General features: G+C 44.6%; 1 protein-coding gene across 3 annotated transcripts in view; it reads right to left on the bottom strand.

Annotated features, from left to right (window-relative positions):
* LOC115130373 (zinc finger E-box-binding homeobox 2-like) overlaps window positions 1-21285 on the bottom strand; it is a 78262-nt gene extending 56977 nt beyond the window's left edge. Inside the window, exons 1-2 of one of the 3 annotated variants that reach the window (XM_065019139.1) lie at window positions 21061-21285; window positions 19188-19350 (exon numbers count right to left, since the gene is read on the bottom strand). In XM_065019139.1, the coding sequence (XP_064875211.1) occupies window positions 19188-19260 (73 nt within the window). In that variant the 5' untranslated portion in view covers window positions 19261-19350; window positions 21061-21285. The remainder of the gene's footprint in view (window positions 1-19187; window positions 19351-21060) is intronic. The other 2 variants (XM_029661460.2, XM_029661469.2) reach the window with 2 other exon arrangements.
* Window positions 21286-23810: the final 2525 nt, after the last annotated feature.

Genomic DNA, 23810 nt, shown 5'->3' with positions numbered 1-23810 from the left:
GTGACATACAGTATGATGATGTCCTATACTATAATGAGTCAAGTCCAATAGACCTGACCCATAACACACAATGAAGAAAATGAAACGTTTAGATTTACTACCCGTTGAACTGCATTAGCACACTATTAGAACAAACAGCTACTATTAAACAAGGCCGTAAAGGTATCATTGTATTGGAGGACTACTCTTACAACACGGGAACAACAGCCTTTACACAAGGTGTTTGTCACGTTGAAAATAAAATTGTAGTTGGTCAATGCAATCGCCTAGATGTAATGTAAATACATTTGACACTAAATAAATCGGATAGCGAGGCTTTCTAAAATGCATCCATCTCTACACCTGAAATTGGGGAGTATAGCTATCACCCACAGCACCCACTCACAACTCAGCTGAGCCCCAAAGGGTGGGGGGCAAGGAGGTCTGTAGTATTACAAGTGTCAGCTCTGTCACAGCTTTGATGCCTGATAGGACTCAAAAACACCTGTCCCATCTCCAGAGTGTTGGACTCCCCCCCCCCCCCCACCCACCCACCACCACCCTTCTCTGACCAGCATTCCACACCATCAGGGGGTCCTCCCATGGCTACCTTTACCCGGTCAACCCATGTCCCCGAGCCCCCGGCCACCCTTAGCCCCCCGAGCCCTCATACAACCCCCCAGCCCTCGTAATCCCACTGCAAACACAGTTAGGCCTGCGCAAAGACAACGCACGAGACTTCTCACACACAGACAGACCCCCAGATAAAGGTGCACAACTGATTAGGCCCCAATGCGTGGGAACTGGAAGAGAGAATCTGTGAAAGAAAAGCTCATTGAAATGCATATGGGGACTTCTCAAAATGAAAACCTGGCATATGACGTGTCATTTTGTATGAGAGAGGAGATTTCAAGGTTAACTGGTCTGATGAAACAAGCAAAGTAGGTTTTCGTCTGATGAGCACTAAAATCTTCCACTACAATATACAGTTGAAGTCGGAAGTTTACATACACCTCAGCCAAATACATTTAAACTCTGTTTTTTTTCTGACATTTAATCCTAGTAAAAATTCCCTGTCTTTGGTCAGTTAGGATCACCACTTTATTTTAAGAATGTGAAATGTCAGCATAATAGTAGAGAGCATGATGCATTTCAGCTTTTATTTCTTTCATCACATTCCCAGTGGGTCAGAAGTTTACATACACTTCATTAGTATTTGGTAGCATTGCCTTTAAATTGTTTAACTTGGGTAATATGTTTCGGGTAGCCTTCCACAGGTTTCCCACAATAAGTTGTGTGAATTTTGGCCTATTCCTCCTACCAGAGTTGGTGTAACTGAGTCAGGTTTGTAGGCCTCCTTGCTCGCACACGCTTTTTCAGTTCTGCCCACAAATTTTCTATGGGATTGAGGTCAGAGCTTTGTGATGGCCACTCCAATACCTTGACTTTGTTGTGCTTAAAAGCCATTTTGCCACAACTTTGGAAGTATGCTTGTACCTTCAGGCATTTGGAAATAAATACATCCACAGGTACACCTCCAATTGACTCAAATGATGTCAATTAGCCTATCAGAAGCTTCTAAAGCCATGATGTCATTTTCTGGAATTTTCCAAGCTGTTCAAAGGCACAGTCAACTTAGTGTATGTTAACTTCTGACCCACTGGAATTGTGATACAGTGAATTATATGTGAAATAATCTGTCTGTAAACAATTGTTGGAAAAATGACTTGTGTCATGCACAAAGTAGATGTCCTAACTGACTTGCCAACACTACAGTTTGTTAACAAGAAATTTGTGGAGTGGTTGAAAAACGAGTTTTAATGACTCTAACCTAAGTGTATGTAAACTTCCGACTTCAACTGTATATCTTAATAATATAATAATATAAATGGTTAATACAATTTTCAGAACTAAGGAAAAATAATGTGCTCCTAATGAGTAACTCTCATAGCAACAAGAAAATGCCCTGTAGTTGTCTGATGTAATGAATATGACCCTACTAGAGTGCTGGGTTGCACCAGCCCTAACAGTCACAACACTTATATCCACACAGACAATGTCATCCCAGCACCCCTCTTTTCCTTTGTTCCCGGCTTAACAAAACTCTGTCATCACTCCGCTTTAGCTCAGACCGTGGACAGCCGTAACCCCATCAGGCCCTGCCTGTCTTATGCAAACCTGTGTGTGTGTGTGTGTGTGTGTGTGTGTGTGTGTGTGTGTGTGTGTGTGTGTGTGTGTGTGTGTGTGTGTGTGTGTGTGTGTGTGTGTGTGTGTGTGTGTGTGCGAGGGCAAGAAAAAGTAAAAGAAAGAAATTGGTAATGTGTGGTTGATGCATGCTTAATCTGTGAATGTGCTCTGTTTGAACAGATGCTTAATGTCAGAACTTCACATTCAGAGAAACAGAGATATAGAGATAAAGAAAGAAAAAAACTGCTGAAGGGGACAGCCAAAATAAACATTGAAAGGTGTTTCATCATTGATCGACGCAAAAGAATATGCTGGACCTGGCTATGATGTCAGACTCTATTTTAACATACAGAATACATTGAATACATATACCTAAGCATATAAAACCACTTCCTGTCTTGTTCAGGCTGGCATAAACTCCCCCTGTGCCTTTTTTGTTGTTCAGGATAAAGATGAGAATTCAAGGGGAGGAGCATCGAATGTGTAACAACAAGCAACTCTCCCCTTTCCTACCCAATGTATACCTCCCTCCTCTACCTCCTATCCCCACCTTGTGCTACAGTTACTTGCCAGAGCAAAGCCCTAATTGCCAACATGACATCCTTCCTCCATAATACAAACAGGGGCCAGGCTTCCTCCATAATACAAACAGAAGCCATGCTGCCTCCATAATACAAACAGGGGCCAGGCTGCCTCCATAATACAAACAGGGGCCAGGCTTCCTCCATAATACAAACAGGGGCCAGGCTGCCTCCATAATACAAACAGGGGCCAGGCTGCCTCCATAATACAAACAGGGGCCAGGCTGCCTCCATAATACAAACAGGGGCCAGGCTGCCTCCATAATACAATCAGGGGCCAGGCTGCCTCCATAATACAAACAGGGGCCAGGCTGCCTCCATAATACAAACAGGGGCCAGGCTGCCTCCATAATACAAACAGGGGCCAGGCTTCCTCCATAATACAAACAGGGGCCAGGCTTCCTCCATAATACAAACAGGGGCCAGGCTGCCTCCATAATACAAACAGGGGCCAGGCTGCCTCCATAATACAAACAGGGGCCAGGCTGCCTCCATAATACAAACAGGGGCCAGGCTGCCTCCATAATACAAACAGGGGCCAGGCTGCCTCCATACAAACAGGGGCCAGGCTGCCTCCATAATACAAACAGGGGCCAGGCTGCCTCCATAATACAATCAGGGGCCAGGCTGCCTCCATAATACAACCAGGGGCCAGGCTGCCTCCATAATACAAACAGGGGCCAGGCTGCCTCCATAATACAATCAGGGGCAAGGCTGCCTCCATAATACAATCAGGGGGTGCATTAAGCGTGGCGCGCTCATTTACGAGGAGGACGGCTGAGAAGGTGCCACACATGAATATTTTATTAAGTCTAATTGCGCAGGATCACTCCTTTATGGTAAAACCAGAGAGATGGCAAGACATTAGGAGTGCAGCCGCCTGTACTGTAAAACTCCAATCATTAAGATACCCTGTGATTTTGTCTGCTTAGACGATACGATAAGAAGACGTGCCGTGCCGTCTGGATGAGTGGCACACACCTCACAGTGACAAGTCTCTTTGGTACAGTATACAACAATACACCAGCCATCTCAGTGATGGAATAACCACATCGGATGGATCACGCCTGAAATGACACACAGAATTAAAGACGTCTGATCTGAAACTGTCACACAACTGGCCTTTTTTTACAAACCTTTTAACTCATCACTTCTGAAGACAGAGCTCCCCAACCATACTACAATCCAACCCCACAGCAGGGAGAAATTTCCTTCAAAAACATTTCTCACATTTCCTTCAAAAAAAACCTGTATGTCTCCTCTTCGACAGGAATGTCAGTTCCAATACCCCTGAGTGGGAGGACTAACACTAGGAAAGGGTATCATTTAGCTCTGGAATAGAAAGACAGGACACCCTCTGAGATAGGACACAAGCAGCCCACGCCTGAGGTTGCGACTGAGCAGATCAGATTGAGGATCTATTGGGAGGGAGGGAGGACTGTCTCGGAAGTCAGCAGTCAGCATCATCGCTGTAGCTGAGGCCCAGCTCAGGCCTGACTTCCATGTGCACTGCACAGCCTCATTACTTTAATTGCTAGATCTGTGACCAGGAAGTTGTGTCCATTCATCCCTGACTGGAACCCCTGCTGATGTACCCTCAGGAGCATTACGGACGATCCAATAGGAGGACAGGACAGTGAATTGGTAGTGTTAACCTAACGCTGCAGAGAGAGAGAACCCCTGCATGGTGAACAAAGGATGTCTCCAAACCAACCAGGACAGATTCCAAAACAAGAGAGTGGATCGGAAACAACAGACGAGGACAGGAGGCGCTGGCTGGGGCCTGTCTGGCTGGGGGATGAGGATGGAAGAAGCAGGATGGAGAATGGGTGCTGTCACCATGACTAATCTCTTCACCCTGTTGGTTGTGTTTGTCACCTGGGAGGTGTCTGGGTGACATTTGGTAGTGACAGCACTGGGAACAGCTACGGCTCAGAGGAGCCTGGGCCCCAGTCAGAACCTATTAGAGGACCAAATTTACCTCTCCAGATGTCTCTTTAGCCACCTCATAGTCACAGCCCTACAAACTAGAAACACTGCCCAAAAGCTGATCATCAAGGGAATTCAAGTACACAGTGTTGTTGTTTTTTGATGTCCCGGTAACTGTCATGTAAATGGCCAGATCTGTCTGGGTGGTGAGGTTTCACATCCACACTACTCATGACGGGTTATTGGTTCAGCTAATGATTAGAAAGCAACACTAATGCAATTCCAGCGATGGCAGTATTTGACATCTTTCAGTTGCTATACAGATGTCGGATCTCAATTTGATCATCCTGTTGCTTTCCTGCATTGCAAGACATTTAAAACTTGTAGTGTATTTGAGGTTTTAAAAGGCTTCGGAAGTTTGTAATTTCCTCTTTGAAATTTCAGTCTTGATTTTCCTTTATGAAAAATGTATCAACCCCTTTCCAAAAACTGACCATTAATTATAATCCACATAATTGTTCACATTTCCTGTTGCTGCAGGATTATTTTCCTGCTGTAGAAAACTGGCAGCAGAGGTCTTAAAGCGTACTGATCTAGTTCAGATGAGGACTAACAGAAGACGACTAACTGAAGAGGACTAACAGAAGAGGGCTAACAGAAGAGGACTAACAGAAGAGGACTAACAGAAGAGAGGGACTGCAGACATCCAGAGACTAATCTCCAAAGAACAGTACTATTACTTCTACATGGAACAGTACTATTACTTCTATATGGAACAGTAGATCTCTATTACTTCTACATGGAACAGTAGATCTCTATTACTTCTACATGGAACAGTAGATCTATATTACTTCTACATGGAACAGCACTATTACTTCTACATGGAACAGTATATCTATATTACTTCTACATGGAACAGTAGATCTCTATTACTTCTACATGGAACAGCACTATTACTTCTACATGGAACAGTAGATCTCTATTACGTCTACATGGAACAGTAGATCTACATTACTTCTACATGGAACAGTAGATCTCTATTACTTCTACATGGAACAGCACTATTACTTCTACATGGAACAGTAGATCTCTATTACGTCTACATGGAACAGTAGATCTCTATTACTTCTACATGGAACAGCACTATTACTTCTACATGGAACAGTAGATCTATATTACGTCTACATGGAACAGTAGATCTCTATTACTTCTACATGGAACAGTAGATCTCTATTAATTCTACATGGAACAGTAGATCTCTATGACTTCTACATGGAACAGTAGATCTCTATTACGTCTACATGGAACAGTAGATCTACATTACTTCTACATGGAACAGTAGATCTCTATTACTTCTACATGGAACAGCACTATTACTTCTACATGGAACAGTAGATCTCTATTACGTCTACATGGAACAGTAGATCTCTATTACTTCTACATGGAACAGCACTATTACTTCTACATGGAACAGTATATCTATATTACGTCTACATGGAACAGTAGATCTCTATTACTTCTACATGGAACAGTAGATCTCTTACTTCTACATGGAACAGTACTATTACTTCTACATGGAACAGTAGATCTCTTACTTCTACATGGAACAGTACTATGACTTCTACATGGAACAGTAGATCTCTTACTTCTACATGGAACAGTACTATGACTTCTACATGGAACAGTAGATCTCTATTACTTCTACATGGAACAGTAGATCTCTATTACTTCTACATGGAACTGCACTATTACTTCTACATGGAACAGTAGATCTATATTACTTCTACATGGAACAGTAGATCTCTATTACTTCTACATGGAACAGCACTATTACTTCTACATGGAACAGTAGATCTCTATTACTTCTACATGGAACAGCACTATTACTTCTACATGGAACAGTAGATCTATATTACTTCTACATGGAACAGTAGATCTCTATTACTTATTACTGACGATGTGCCAACTTCTGTCTGTAGTGTCCGAACCATTTGGGCTACAAACTAATATGACCCCACTATGGAAAGATGAGACTCTCACGAACACGATGGTGTTCCGTTTCACTCCAAAAGGTTTTCACCCTGAAGGTATTTTTTATGCCAACAAAATAAGGGGTTAAATATGTTTTCAAAGAACAAAAATATTTCCTGAGCTTTCTTATATGTCCTAGATATAGGACAGACACTTTAAATCTTTATTCCTGATGATACATTTTTGGACTGTCTGTTTTGCCATTTGTGAATATGTTACTGAATGCGTTTCTATGGGATATAGTAGTAAAAGTCTAATTCAATATTTAATCAAATAATACCTACAGGAGTCCTAAAATTAAAAATCAAATATATAAATGATCCATGATATGACCATCTTACAACAAGTCCTGGTTGTATAGATCTGACTGAAACACTCTCTGACGGACAAAAAGAGGTCATAACACCTTAACCCACCGATCCGTTATTGATTGTTCCATGTGTGTGTGACCTTTTGCCCTGGGCACCACACCACACCAATCAAGCCCACATATCCATGTTAAGGGATGGCCCATATATGTGTGTGCAAATGTTGTGATCCGGCTCAAACATGTTCAGTCAAAATATATACAGGCCTCGCTTAGAGACCACCGTATGCTCACTTTATGACTCATAATAGTGATAACATGACAAAGAAAGATCAAGGAACACTAGAATAAATTAACATGACACAATATTCACAAATATATTTTCTGACAGAAAATGAATTCCAACAAACAACTCCTTAAGCTGCTCAATTTAAAATAACTCAATAGTTGTTGTACTTGTACAGTATGGTTGTCATAAGGTTGTCATACAGAGCCCTGGTTTGAACCCCCACGCACACGCACTCACACACACACACACACACACACACACACACACACACACACACACACACACACACACACACACACACACACACACACACACACACACACACACACACACACACCACTAATAGTTGCGCTGAACCTTATTCCCATTCATTATAACTGGGGCTGTTGTTTCGGTAGCCTGCAGTGACATACCTCATTACTGACCTTGGTAAATCCTAGCTGTTTAGGCTAAAGGCGATGTGGCCCCACAAAATGTCACGGGGGTACTCTGTATTCACTCATGAATTTTTTTTTGCGTATGGTTACAGGGAGAGACATATACAATAACCCATGTCAGTAACCTTGAAATACACACACACTGCCAGGCACACAAACAACCAGCACAATGTGACTCTTAAGCAGCCATTTGTATCCCTCAACATTGGTCAGTGCAGTGCAACCCCATAGTACTAACTTCAGCAGGCAACACTCTCTCTATCGCCACTGTTCCAGTCAGCAGCTTTAGGGAGGCGTAGGTGTTCTGAAGCTGTCGAAGCGGGCTCTCTGTTCTGAAGATTTCTGTGCTTCTGACACAGTGATGAGTTTTGTTTGTACAGTTAGACGTCTTGGCATTTGCAAGCAGGCAGGCAGGCAGGGTCCATGCATCTCATGAAGTGTATTAAATAACAGGGTGAGTGAGTGAGTGAGTGAGTGAGTGAGTGAGTGAGTGAGTGAGTGAGTGAGTGAGTGAGTGAGTGAGTGAGTGAGTGAGTGAGTGAGTGAGTGAGTGAGTGAGTGAGTGAGTGAGTGAGTGAGTGAGTGAGTGAGTGCTGAGACTGGAGCGAGAGGGGTTGGGACAGGGTGAGTGAGTGAGTGAACGGCAGGCAGGCAGGCAGGCTACACAACGAGAGGGGTGGAGGAGGTGTAGCTTTGTTGTGATTTAGTCAAGGAGGACATACAGTAGGGTGCAAACACACTACTCAATAATTCCATAGCTCTCCTCGCGACACACGGCAGGGGTGGCAGGGTAGCCTAGTGGTTAGAGCGTTGGACTAGTAACCGGAAGGTTGCAAGTTCAAATCCCCGAGCTGACAAGGTACAAATCTGTCGTTCTGCCCCTGAACAGGCAGTTAACCCACTGTTCCTAGGCCGTCATTGAAAATAAGAATTTGTTCTTAACTGACTTGCCTAGTTAAATAAGGGGTCAAATAAAAAAATGAAAAACACATTTCAAGAATATGATCAAAACTCATGTTTAAACAAAGGTATAAAACTGTACATCCATGCTTAACACCTTGACCTTGGTTATTTGCCCTGTGAATGTGTAAACATGAGAGATTGTATGTTATTGTTTGTGAGTGTATAGCAACATATGTAGGAGACAGCAGTCATTGGGGCCAGTCAGCCCATCTGTCCCTGTATAAGAAGTGAGGAAGGGGCTGTGGCTGCATAGAAACTTAACATGGCTCCCTCCCTAGGCCACCAGCACCCTGGTTAATATGATGGGCTGGTGACGTATTATCTCTCTTGCACCTCTTTGAACAAATCCCCTCTTTTTCCCAAAGCAAGCCTGTCTCCTCCCCAATGTCCAAAGGTGTTTGGTGAAGTAAATCTGCCTAAATCCCTCACAGCTTGGGCTGGCAAAGGGAGAGATGGTGTTGAATGAAGGTGAATAAAGATAATCTCCTTTTCTTAACAAAAAAAAAAGAGTTCTGGGGGTGGTGGGAAGGAACAGAGAAATTAGGAATTCATATCACATGGTGATAAAGTTGCAGCATCCCACCCCATTTCTCTCTCTTTCTCTCTTCCGCTTTCTCTCTCTCTCTCGCTCTCTCTCTCCCTCTCTCTCTCTCTCTCTCTCTCTCTCTCGCTCTCTCTCTCTCTCTCTCTTTCTGCCTCTGTAGATCCGTGATTCCTGACCTCTTAAGCAGGAGAAAAGAGGAGAGACCTACTACAATGACGTCTGTCTCTCTGGACAGCACTGCAAGACACGTGTTTTGCCTCTGACTTGGGCTTTACGGAAGCTCAAATTGCATGCACTGTATTTGAAATGAACAGATATAGGCATAACACACTTTAGGAAAGTAGTTTGTTGTGAGGGGTTGAGGGATGGATGGGGCGGAGTGTGTAACGTTATACAACACACGATGTGACTAGCACATCCAATCCAGAAGGGAAAACAAAAACGAATCACACCTGCCCCCAACTCTGTCATGCTGATTAAAATGGAATATGAAAAGTCTCAAGCACTCGCAAGATTTATTTCAGAGCCATTAAACAATCTGTTGCGTTCCCTCCCTCAATCGCCCTACCAACCCTGCTCTCTCTATCCACACCCCTCACCTCACCCTCTCTTTCCCTCTCTATCCTCTCTCTCACTTTCTCACTGCTTACCATTTACCTCTCTCTCTCTCTCCCTACACCACTAATCTCTCTCTCTCTCTCTCTCTCTCTCTCTCTCTCTCTCTCTCTCCCAACACCACTAATCCCTCTCTCTCTGTCTCTCTAAACCACTCATCCCTCTCTCTCTCTGTCTCCCTAAACCACTCATCCCTCTCTCTCTCTGTCTCCCCACACCACTCATCCCTCTCTCTCTGTCTCCCAAAACCACTAATCCCTCTCTCTCTGTCTCCCTATACCACTCATCCCTCTCTCTCTGTCTCCCCACACCACTCATTCCTCTCTCTCTGTCTCCCTATACCACTCATCCCTCTCTCTGCATCTCCCTACACCACTCATCCGTATCGCTGTCTCCCCACTCTACTCATCCATCTCTCTGTCTCCCTATACCACTCAACCCTCTCTCTCCGTCTCCCTACACCACTCATCCCTCACTCTCTGTCTCCCTACACCACTCATCCCTCACGCTCTGTCTCCCTACACCACTCATCCCTCACTCTCTGTTTCCCTACACCACTCATCCCTCTCTCTCTCTCTATGGCTCCCTACACCACTCATCCCTCTCTCTCTCTATGGCTCCCTACACCACTCATCCCTCTCTCTGTCTCCCTACACCACTCATCCCTCTCTCTGACTCCCTACACCACTCATCTCTCTCTGTCTCCCTATACCACTCATCCCTCTCTTTCTCCCTCTCGCTCCTATTATTCAGCTGTGAATAGTCCAGGAATGGCATCCCGTAACCCTATCTGTCCACCAATAGTGCCCAGCCCTTGGGCGGAGTGAGAAGGAGGCTATATAGGGCACGTAACCAGGGGAGGCCTGACAAACAGCCGAAGACACCTAAGTTATGTCGCTCAGTCACTACCCACTTTCTGTTCCTCTTTTCCATAATCTCTCTTTTTCATTCCCCCTCTCACTCACTCTCACTCAGTCTGCTTTCCATTTTTCTGAGCTCTTTTCATCTCAGGCTTTGGGATGCTGAATGCGAGAGCGGCCTGGCGGCGGTGAAAGGCCTGAATTGTGATTAAGAATGAGGAGAGAGGGAGGAGGAGAGGAGCTCCTTTTCTTTGTTCTGCCCTCTGGGGTGTTTACTGAGGGGTGGGGGGCGTGGAGGAGGGGACAGAGGGGGAGGGGGTGCATAAGGCATGGCGGAGCAGATATGAAAGGCATTCAGGTCAGCGCTGATTTGAGCAAGAGTGGTAATCATACCAAAGGCGTTCTGAAGGACCACCGTAGCAGTACCAAAGAGCTCCAGAACAGAAGGTGTGTGTGTCTCTCTCTGTGTGTGTGTGTGTGTGTGTGTGTGTGTGTGTGTGTGTGTGTGTGTGTGTGTGTGTGTGTGTGTGTGTGTGTGTGAATGCGTAGACATGAACACATATGAGTGTGCTCATATTATACCATTAGCCATAGTGAGCTGGCAGACTGTAACGTGGAGTGGAACAGGGGAACCCAAGAGCAGACTCAGACGAGGAGACTGGGATGAATTAACCAAGGTATTTATTAAATCACAGGGGGAAGATGGAGTGCAGGCCAGGGGAAGCTCGGGTGGGTTGCAGGAAACCAGGTGCGGAGGCTGAGACTGGAGTGAGAGGGGTTGGGACAGGGTAAGCAGGTCTGGAGGGGAATCCAAGGGAGTAGTAGTGAAGCAGGATGACGAGAGGTGGAACTGGAGACAAGGACCAGAGTCAGAGAGGGCAGAACTGTAGCGGAGAGGAAAACAGGCACAACAGGATAACAGGATATAACAGTAAAAAAACGGCTAGAAGCGTAGACTGACTGAGCAGAGATTACGATCTGGCAGCGTGGAAGTGGCAGGGCTGAGTATTTGTAGAGGTCTTGATTATGGAACAAGTTGCAGCTGGTGTGGATCTGCTCTTACTCCAGCACACCTGTCTCTGCCCACACAATCACACACACACAGAGGGAGAGGGTACTGGGGGAGTGGCGGCAGGTCAAGGAGACACAGGATGAGCAATTGAGGGCATGGCAGGAGCAGATGTAACAGTACCCAATCCCTCTACAGGCACCCAACCAGGCTTATCTGGGTGTGAGGTATAGAAATCATGTAAGAGGGAGGGGTCCAGAATGTGATGGCAGGGCACCCAGCAGTGCTTCTTAGGCCCGTATTCTTCCCAGTCCATCAGGTACTGCCAGCCGCGACCCCGACGGCGCACATTCAAAAGTCGCCGGACGGTATAGGCAGGATGGTCATCAAGGAGCCGAGGGGGTGGAGGAGCCGCTGCAGGAGGAGACTGGGGACTGGAGCAGACAGGTTTAATCAGGGATACATGAAAGGTAGGATGGATCCAGATTGAGGCTGGGAGTTTCAGGAGCACAGCAGAGGGGTTAACAACATGGTCAATTTCAAAGGTGTCACGAACCGACTCAAAGCCCGTAACAAAGGGAGACAACGTGGAGATAAGGAGTAGCAAAACATATATTTATTAACTAAATAACTAAGTATAATATACAATGGTGTGTGTAATCAGTAATCAGTAGTGTAAGTGAGTGTTTTGCATGCATGAATGTGATAAAGCAGGGTGTTGAAAGGTGCCAAAGCAAACAAACAAAAGGCCACCAAGAACCACAACACAATCTACAAAGGTGTCTGCATGGAGAGAGTCTCCTCCATGAATGTGGAAGAGGTCTATTTATCCTGGGAGTCACCTGGCCCAGGTGTTTCCCATGTAGCTGACGACCCTCTGCACTCCGCCCACCGGCATCCTAATAAGGAAACAAGAACAAAGACAGACTACGGCAGACAAGAGTGGGAGGGTCGTCACAAAGGAACCAATGAACCGGGGGGAACGTTTCTTCGATGCCACTTTCAATGGCAGGTCCTTCGATGAGAGCCATACCTTTTGACCTGGGGTGTAGACTGGAGCTGAGGCCCAGCAACGGTTGGCTTGGGACTGGGTCCTGTGAGAGGCACGAAGAAGGGCAGCCCGGGCCTTCCTCCAGGTACAGTAACAAAGGTGCAGATGGTCCTGGACAGAAGGAACCGCAACCTCTTGGGCGGGGAACAAGGGGGATTGGTAACCCAGAGCACACTCGAAGCGTGACATACCTGGTGAGGGAGTTGTGGGCATTTTTCAACCCAGGGTAGCTGAGCGCTCCAGGAGGAAGGGTTAGCAGAAGTCATGCAGCGTAGGGCAGTCTCCATCTCTTGGTTGGCCCAGTCGGTCTTCCCGTTGGTCTGGGGATGATATCCAGAAGAAAAATTGACATTGATACCAAGAGCTGAACAGAAGGATCTCCATACCTGGGAGGTAAACTGGGGTCCTCTGTCGGAAACGATGTCAGTGGGAATTTGCATGCAGACAAAACACATGGGATACTAACAGGTCCGCAGGGTCCCTGGAGGACAGGAGCTTGGAGAGGGGAATGAAGTGAGACATTTTGGAAAACCTGTCAATAATGGTGAGGATGACAGAGTTACCGTTAGATGGGAGAGGGCCGGTGACGATGTCCAGAGCTATGTGTGACCAGGGGCGACTCGGTATGGGAAGAGGGCGAAGCAGACTGGAAGTGGGTTTAGTGGAGGTTTTGTTCCGGCACAAACCGAACAGGCTGAGACAAACTCCCAGACATCTCTCTCCATGGTGGGCCACCAAAAGCGTTGACGCAGGAAGGCAAGGGTCCAGTTCATACCAGGGTGACAGGTGAGGTGGGTAGAATGGCCCCACTGAAGAACATCAGAGCGAACACAATCTGGAACAAACCGTGCATTACAGGGATCGTTCACTGGGTCAGGCTGGTTCTGCTGAGCCTGGCGGATACTGGACTCGATCTCCCAGGCGACAGTGGCAACGATGCAGGTGGATAGCACAATGGCTCCTGGCTCGGTACCTGTGTTGTCGGTGGTGAACTGGTGAGAGAGGGCATCAAGCTTGGTATTCTTCAAACCGGGGCTATAAGTGAATGTGAAATTGAATCTACCGAAGAACAAAGCCCAGTTGGCTTTCCCGGAGTTCAGACCTTAGGCGGTCTGTATATAGGACAGGTTTTTATGGTCAGTCCACACGATAAAGGGGGGTACAGAGCCCTCCAGCCAGTGACGCCATTCTTCATGAGCCAGCTTAACTGCCAGGAGTTCCTGGGTTCCGATGTCAAAATTCCTCTCTGCAGGTGAGAGCTTACAGGAAAAGAATGCACATGGGTGGACCTTCTGATCAGAGGGGGAACGTTGAGACAGAACAGCACCTACCCCGCTGTCAAAGGTGTCCAGCTCCACAATGAACTGGAGTTCTGGATCGGGCTGAGTAAGGCCCGGAGCGGAGGTGAAGCAAAGCTTGAGTTCCAGAAATGCTGCCTCTGCCTCAGGAGTCCAGTGGAATGGAGTGGAGGTGGAGGTGAGAGTGGTGAGAGGTGCTGCCAGATGGCTGTAGTTGTGGAGAAAACGTCTGTAAAAATGTGCAAACCCCAGGAAATGCTGTAGCTGCTTCAGGTCAAATCTTTGACTGCCATGACCTTGGTGGGGTCCATACTTAACTGTCCCTGTGCAATATTATAACCCAGGAAAGACACTGAGGCAGCATTGAACTCACATTTAACAAAAAGCTTATTCTCCAACAGCCGTTAAGAACTTGGCCAACGTGTTGCTAGTGAGCCTCAGGGTCCTTGGAAAAAATCAGGATGTCATCTAAATAGACAAAAAGAAAGCGTCCAATCACATCCCTCAGCACATCATTTACTAAGTTCTGGAAAACAGCAGGGGCATTAGTAAGACCAAAAGGCATGACCAAATAATCAAAGTGACCAAGTGGTGTGTTGAATGCAGTCTTCCACTCGTCCCCCTCTCTTATGCGAACAAGGTGGTAGGCATTCCAGAGGTCGAATTTGGTAAACACAGTGGCACCATGGAGGGGGGCAAAATCAGAGCTGATGAGTGGCAAGGGGTACTTGTTCTTTACTGTAAAATTATTCAGCCCACGGAAGTCTATGCACGGCCTCAGTGACCCATCCTTCTTCACAAAGAAAAACCCAGCACCCACCGGGGAGGAAGATGGCTTGATATGTACTGCAGCCAGAGAATCCTGGGATGTACCTCTCCACAGCCTTTTGATTGGGGCGGGAGAGGTTAAAAACTGGCTACTGGGGAGAGGAGCTCCAGGCTGAAGGTCAATGGCGCAGTCGTACGGCCGATGAGGCGGCAGCGACAGGGTGTGATACTTGCTGAAAACAGGAGCTAGATCGTGATACTCGGGAGGAACTGATGACAGGTCCGGAGGTTCTAGAATGACCTGGGGCACAGACAAGGCAGAGGGGATGGCAGAATGTGGACAATTAGAGTGACAAAATGAACTCCAAGTGGTTACCTTTCAGGCGGTCCAGTCAGTCTGTGGGTTGTGTAGCTTTAATCATGGATGGCCAAGAACCAGGGGAGAGTAAGGACAGTTGATTATGTGGAAACTGATATTTTCCTCGTGATTTCCAGAGAGACGCAGGATGACAGGGACGGTTCTCACAGACACGAGTGAGGAGCTTTCCATTGAGAGCGTTAGCATCGAGGGGTGAATTGAGTGGGACAGTGTCCAGACCCAACTAGGTAACGACCCCTCAGTCCAGGAAGCTCTCGTTGGTGCCCGAATTGATGAGAACAGACAGAGGAAAAGCTTGGCTCTGCCACACAAGGTTGCCTTCAATCAGAGATCTGGGGGAAGATGGGCAGGCGATTCGGCTAAACAGTATATCCCCCACTACTGCCGAGCCCCCTCTTTTGCTGGATGGGAACAAGTGGAGACAAAGTGACCAACCTGGCCACCGTATAGGCAGCTCCTAGCGCTGATTCGTCGTTGCCTCTCCTCTAGAGAGAGACGGGCCCTGCCGAGCTGCATGTGTTCAGGATCTGGAATAGCCTTGGGATGGGATGCAGTCAGAGAAGGAGGACAAGGCACTGAAACAGATGTTATGGTGCATGCAACCCTACCTACCCTCTCCCTCCGACGCTCACGGAGATGATGGTTTGGTGGAGAGTATCAGAGTCTGCTGGGTTCATCTCTTTGGCAAGATCGTATTGTTACGCAGAGTGGAACAGGGGAACCCAAGAGCAGACTCAGACGAGGAGACTGGGATTGAAGTAACCAAGGTATTTATTAAAACACAGGGGGAAGATGGAGTGCAGGCCAGGGGAAGCTCTGGTGGGTTGCAGGAAACCAGGTGCGGAGGCTGAGACTGGAGCGAGAGGGGTTGGGACAGGGTAAGCAGGCCTGGAGGGGAATCCAAGGGAGTAGTAGTGTGGGGAAGCAGGATGACTAGACGTGGAACTGGAGACAAGGACCAGAGTCAGAGCGGGCGGAACTGTAGCGGAGAGGAAAACAGGCACAATAGGATAACAGGATCTAACAGTAACAAACGGCTAGAAGCGTAGACTGACTGAGCAGAGATTACGATCTGGCAGCATGGAAGTGGCAGGGCTGAGTATTTGTAGAGGTCTTGATTATGGAACAGGTTGCAGCTGGTGGGGATCTGCTCTTACTCCAGCACACCTGCCTCCGCCCACACTATCACACACACAGTGAAGGAGGGAGAGAGAGTACTGGGGGAGTGGCAGCAGGTCAAGGAGACACAGGATGAGCAGTAGAGGGCGTTTCAGGAGCAGATGTAACACAGACACATGTCTCCAGCAGCAAGGACAATGGCATGTTTGTGAGAAATGTAGCATGAATGGTACAACAGGCACCCTGACACTGCTCACTGCTGATGATAGGAGCAGGGAAATGAAACTCACTTCCATTGAAACCCCATTGTCTTGAGACAGTTATGGACCCACTAGCATACTGGCCATGACAGCCATGCCTTCATTTGAATGTTGTGATAATCCTGAGATGAACCCATGTATTAAATATCTTATAACTCTGACTATATAAGTGTTGCAAGACAGTTTATTAGGTGATTGATCAGTCTTATTTATATTTACCTCACACACTTTAATACACCAATTGTGGTTTGAAAGCTGAAATAGTGTAACAAAAAATATATATATATATATAAAATTAAAGAAAGAGTATTTTAAGGCGAGGCTAATGGAGCGCTTTTGACAGCTGCGTTCACACAACTGAACGACCCCTCACAGCTGGATGTGACGTTTCGCACGGGGGAGGGGGCTGCAAACTGCAACAAAGTTGTGCAGACTGAGCATATCGAGTTGCACAGGGCCTAATGTGACCTCCGATTGGGACTAGGGAGTCACGGAGTTAAGATGAGGTGAGGTGGGGGTTGTGGGGGGGAGAAAGAAGAAAATAAGTATAGGCCTAACCACAAGATACTGTAGGCCTGTATGCAACAGGCCATGCGGACAATTTGTAGGCCTACTCTATAAAGAGTTCATTTACATAATAAATCGCATATTTCGAAGATGAGAATTATGGAAAAATAAAATTAACACAGATATCAATAGTTATGGTTCTGTATTACTTTGCGATAATAAAATGCATATGGTCCTCCAGACCGTATACAGCAGATATCCCTGTGGGAATACTGCATCGGAGTGAAAGTTGTCCACAGGCAAAAAAGATCTTCAGATTCGCAAAAGTTCTAGTTCACAAGCAAAGGTATTTCGTAGTAGACTTTCAGTCTGAATGACTATATCCATTCTGAATACACATATTTACACCAGACCAAAACTGTTTTTTTCTGTTGTTGCCTTAACCCTACCATTAATGTCTTGCATCAACAGTATGCCTAGAGGCATATTCAGGCAAATACAAGCGAAAAATAACAAATTGCATATTAAAATATAGACCTATGAGGCTATGAAATTCTCCCGCAGGGAAGAAGCAATCCGTTTAAATGAGGAATGGAAACAAACATTTCCACATTAAAATGATCAATAATAAAAGTGCACACCTGGGAGAAACAACAGTAGCAGTAGTCCTCCATTATAGCCTCTGACAAAACAATATTGTCAACATTATTTTTCTCTTAATTTTTGCCCACATTGACATTGGCTGAATGTTCTTAACATTTTTAACAAAACCATTGCAATTCGAAAAATCACTTCTCATCTTGGTTTTTACAAAGACCGATGTGCGGTTAAACGGAGCTGCAATACTTCAGTATTATCTTTGTTGATCAGAAACGTGCTTGACAGCAGTAAACATCCTGAACAACATACTAGTAAACAAAATAAGTCGACTGAAAATGTGTGATATAAAAAAACTATATAATTTAAATGTAAAGATTGTTTAAAAAATACATGTTTAGCTACAATAGTGCTATACAACAAAATACAAATTAAACAAACTACCGTGACACCAGTTTTACATCAAACATGTAATACCATGGGATATTAAAGTAACAAGAGAAAACAAGTCAGTTCAACATTGACATGAATTAAATATAACTTTGCATAACACACATGGATGAGGCGTCAAAAGGGATGCCCCCTCGCAAAATCCTATCACTCCCAACACAACTCCTACACAAAACTCAGGAGTTTTCTATATCCTCTAAACGTTGTAGGTTAACACATAACTCAAGTAACGTTTCAGAAATACCAGAAATGCACTCGGATACTTTTGGTCAGTCTGTGAGCTTGCCTATACGAGGTGTGTTGTGTTTAGTGCTGTAGCCTTTGTGCAGCACCAGACCCGAACAAAAATTGACACATTCAGAAACGGTGTCCTATTGTCATGGCCATTTTAAACCTTTAATTAACTCCGAGTTGACAGACTATATATAATATCTAAGACGTGGTAAAGGTCTTTAAAGGCACCAAGTCACTTGTGAATGGCAATTATAGCACAACACAATACCCACAACACAACACAATTCACACGACAATTAAACTGTGTTGAATAATCGTGAGATAAAGCACATTTACGTCATAATCACACAAAAGTTAACAGCGCAGTTCAGTTTCTACCTAATCCACAGGTTTCTCCGATTTATCCAATTCATAGGAGACGCGCTATAGGCCTACCCAAATAACGGTTTTCCTGCCTGTTAGAAAGTAGCACTATCTCGCTGAACCGTATTCGAGCCTCATTCTGACATCCCTTTCCTACACAGTCAGCTCGAGACATTGATAGTTAACTTTAACGCTCATAATCTCATTCAAAATAAACATGAAAATGCTTTACATAGTGATTAAGTTCAAAACTACAACAAAATGTAGTGTACTTTTACGCAACCACCCCATTCTCAGTGCCTACACTGAATATAAACTATAATCGAACTGTGAAAGGCGACAAGGCGCGGGAGGTCCCGCAAATGACTGCTGGCAAAACTTACAAATGTTCCCAAACATTCATTTTATTTAACTTAAAACATGTTCTTACCGTTCTTTCTCTGTGGGTTTGATTGTTTTCGCCTCTTACACCGGGGACCCTCCGCCATGATCTCCTGCTTCATTGATAAGAGTTTAGTCTAGGTCAGATGGCTTTACAGTCCGCATGGGCTCGGCTCCTTCAGTCAGCAGCACAGGCAGGCTCCGGTTGATATCTAATAACCAAACAAAACGGCGACAAATGTTGGGACAATATGACTGTATGGATCCCGTTCAACCACAGGGGCCCGAAATAAAACGTTTTAATTCACTCTAAAGTCTTCAATGAAACTCCATATGGGTTAAAGTCCAGGAGAGGGAGTTTGAGCAAGACCGTACTGCGTCCGCCGTCGCCTGGTCTTTTGATGTGTCTCCTAATCGGGCAGATTGTCAATGAATCGGAGCAGAAGGAGGAGGAGGACGGACAGGCAGACACATTCAATAGCTTACAAGGATGACTGAAATAAATACACTTCCAAAAATGTCGATTATTGTATGAAACCTCAAATTAAAAGGTGGATGTTTCTGTGCAAGTTTCTAATTGAATTTATACATCAACTTCTGAGACTTGTTGACATCTTTGATATTGAAGGTTTGTTATGGCTGTCCCTTCTGTCAGTCTTAGGCAACTTTGATATTGAAGGTTTGTTATGGCTGTCCCTTCTGTCAGTCTTAGGCAACTTTGCTGTCATCACCAAATGTATCACACTCGAGAAACATTGATTCAGTTTGAATCTATAACCACATATATTAATAGCCCACAGCCTACAATCTGAAATCCTTTGTATATTTTGCCTCAATCAAGTTAAGCAAAGTGTTCGATTCAACTATCATGTCAGTCATTTCGAGTTTGTTTTCAATTTTTCCAAACTGTGTTTATGAGTGTATCTGCGAAAGACCTAATCATTTTTAAAATAGATTATACACATGATGTTAGGATGTTGGACACATTCATCAAGAAAAAAACGTGCCAAATGTTGCAATATGTGGGGAAATAGACTAACTTCCCCTTTCTAATAAGGATATGCTCAAATGTATTTAATCTACCATTTAAACTGATTGGTCAAAATAAAAGCAGCACCAGACCCGATTTAAATGTTTTTTTAAATGTAGGGACGTGGTGTCAGTGAAGTTTGTATTAAAAGGGTAGCGAACCGTAACAGAAGAAAACAAACACAAAAACACCCATAAACATTTACACGACAACAAACGGAAAAGCTCAATATTATATACTTTAGAGGAAAGTCAATTGAAATAGAATGATAGAAGCCCAGCCCAAACGAGGGTCTTCTAGTTTAGAGACTTACATTTGGAAATGTTTGCCACTGCATCACATTGCATTTTTTTTTCACAAGGCTTTGGCATTTGCACAAGCAGTGAACACACACATAGTCGACAACACACACAACAGTGCGGATGTTAGTGGTCACTGCCCAAACCCCAGCTACACATAACGAGCTGTCCACAAATTTGGAATGTAGATTAAAAAAAAACAGTGTATGTTGATCTATCTAATAGAAGGCTATGCGTAAAATTAGCAAATACAATGGATGGCAAACCAACGCGAATAGCCTACGCCCGTTTCTACTCGGACAGCTCAAAGGGAATAGGAACGAATAACATCGAATACAATTTGATTTCCCGGAAAGGATACAGGGAATATAGGAGAGCATCCGATCACAGTTGATGCAGGTAGGCCTATATAACCGTCTATCCACTTCTGCAGCAGCGCGCACCTTTCTCACCTGAGCAGGTAGGCTGTCCCACTTTGATAATTGCGCAACGGCGCACGGATACCTGAATGGCAAATCTACCTCAATCGCAAAGATATTGAAGTTTCATTCAAATAAACTGATGTAAAAAGCAATATGTTAAAATACACGTACCGGTGTCAGTGTGATCCTCTAAACAGCTGGTTGGAAGACAGAACGTCACAGAGAGATGATAAAGGGGTGCGTTGTGGATCCAAAGCAAATAACTGGTAATAAGCCTTGAAAATAGCTTGATGATGAGGGACCGTTATTCCTGATGGGCAGGTTAGGACTGGTCTCTTTCAGCCACTTCACGAAACAGACCTGGGAACGCGCACTGACGGGTTACGCCTCTTCTAATGACATTTTTTCGCTCTTTTTCTTTTCCTGGAATATAGAGGCGCGAGACATCCTTAACACGCCACCTATCTTCACGCGCAGGGATAATTGAGGAGTATGTGTGCGCGTTGTTGTGGAGCGGGAGAACGTGATCAAGTTGTTGTCTCCCATGAGATTGTATTTGATCATTTGTAGGCTGTGCTTTGAGTCAAATGTGAGAGGAATTACCCACGCATCAGATTTCCAATAGCGACTTCATAAAATAAACAAAACAGCAGTGTATTGGAGTGAGAGAGAAGGTATTTATAATGCGGTGACAACTACTCTCCAAACTGGCATATGAAAGGAGCGCCAAGGTACCTGATTGGAGCGCACAGGTAGTTTACCTGCACGCAAATGGCTGCCTTCCGGCATGTATTCAGAGGCACTACAGCGGATACCTCTGCCTTTTTATCTGCCTGAGTGAGTTTATATTCTCATTAAAATTATTCTGTGCCATTCCACACTGTAATTTTTGTATAAAAACGAAAGAGGGAAGATGCAGCATATTTTCAACGGGCTATCACTGGCATTAACGAAACACCATACGGTAAATGCGTAAACTATAGTCTGCAAATATGCGTATAAATCTGTAGAGTGGATTTTTTTAATAGTGTTAAATGTTTAGCATAGTTCGTTTTCATTTACATCACCACGTGTACAGTAACATAATGTCTATCGGGGGAGCTACACCCATGGTTTGTGGTTGTTAAAATTTTATCTGTGTCTATGCATGTTCTGCATGGATGAAACGCTCACCAATGAATGGAATATGATCAGTCCACTCGTAGCCAACTGGATTAGACTGGAGATCATACCAGACCAGGAGTATGGGAACTGGGTGAAGATGTTAACAGGTCATTTTGAGCTCTACGGTAATCTTTTAAAGTTGTTAACAATAATAACGTTGTAGCGTTATTATTATTATCGAATGTCATAAGCATGTATATATTGTAGCCTACTTTTCATGTATTTATTCATATGGAATTGGGGAGCACCTTTTCCAAGGCCTCACTATATCACAATACTTACATGGATGCTAAAAGTAAAGTATCTAATATGTCTGTAAATAAGCCCTGTAATATGAACCACGACAGGGATACGTGTTAAATAATCACAACGGTTATCTAGAAGTGCACAGAGGACACGTGTTTACATGTAAATCTCTCTTTTTGGTGTCACTGTTGGTTCTTAAAATGACATAACATTTGATTAGACTTCGATGCCCAAGTGCCGTTCTTTATGATCAAGACATCTTTTCGACATCTACTGTCAGTAGAGCATCCTCTCGTCTCTTCTAGAAGAACAACATTTTAAGAACATTTGTCCTGACACCGAGTTTGACCAAGTATATATACATATATCATAGTTCCGTAATTGCCTAAATCTTCCAATTAGCTTTTGATCATGAAAACTGGCATATACTGCCATTATCTAAATGACATTCCCACCCACTGGGCACAGACTGAAATTACGTTGAACCAATGTGGAATACAGGCTTAATTGACGTCTCTGCCCACTGGGCACACACTGAAATGACGTTGAACCAATGTGGAATACAGGCTTAATTGACGTCTCTGCCCACTGGGCACACACTGAAATGGCGTTGAACCAATGTGGAATACAGGCTTAATTGACGTCTCTGCCCACTGGGCACACACTGAAATGACGTTGAACCAATGTGGAATACAGGCTTAATTGACGTCTCTGCCCACTGGGCACACACTGAAATGGCATTGAACAAATGTGGAATACAGGCTTAATTGAGGTCTCTGCCCACTGGGCACACACTGAAATGACGTTGAACCAATGTGGAATACAGGCTTAATTGACGTCTCTGCCCACTGGGCAATTACGTGGTTGATTTCGAAAATGGACCAAAAATATTTTTTGAAACCATACTTACCTCAATGTGATTAAAACAGTTGTGTTGAAAAATGTATCTGCAGTTTTCTGGAAAAGTTTGTGAATGAAAGTACATTTATACTGAACGTGTTGTCCCTTTTGGGAAGAAAATAACAAATGGAAAAATATTTATTTTTATTTTATAATATGAGATGTATAAAGCTGAATTTCTGTATGTGGCTTATTTAGTGTGGTCCATAGATATATGTGTTAAAACCACCTGTTAAGTTCTAGGAACAACAAAAAGAGAAGTGACAGTGTCAGTCACCTCAAAAACCTGAGGAGAGGGTTGTCATGCCCTGCACACACACACACACACACACACACACACACACACACACACACACACACACACACACACACACACACACACACACACACACACACACACACACACACACACACACACACACACACACACACACACACACACACACACACACACACACACACACACACACACACACACACACACACACCACAAAGATAGAAACCTAATGTTGCTCAAGAGGTCTTATTGCAACACAGGAGGGATACGGTTGAGGGAGTAGATTAGAGTCAAATAGACAACTTTCTACTGCAGTGGGCTAAATCAGGATCAC

This window comes from Oncorhynchus nerka, linkage group LG1 (assembly GCF_034236695.1).
Source record: "Oncorhynchus nerka isolate Pitt River linkage group LG1, Oner_Uvic_2.0, whole genome shotgun sequence".
In the NCBI taxonomy this organism is placed as follows: Eukaryota; Metazoa; Chordata; class Actinopteri; order Salmoniformes; family Salmonidae; genus Oncorhynchus; species Oncorhynchus nerka.
This window is presented reverse-complemented; position numbering and strand designations above follow the sequence as displayed.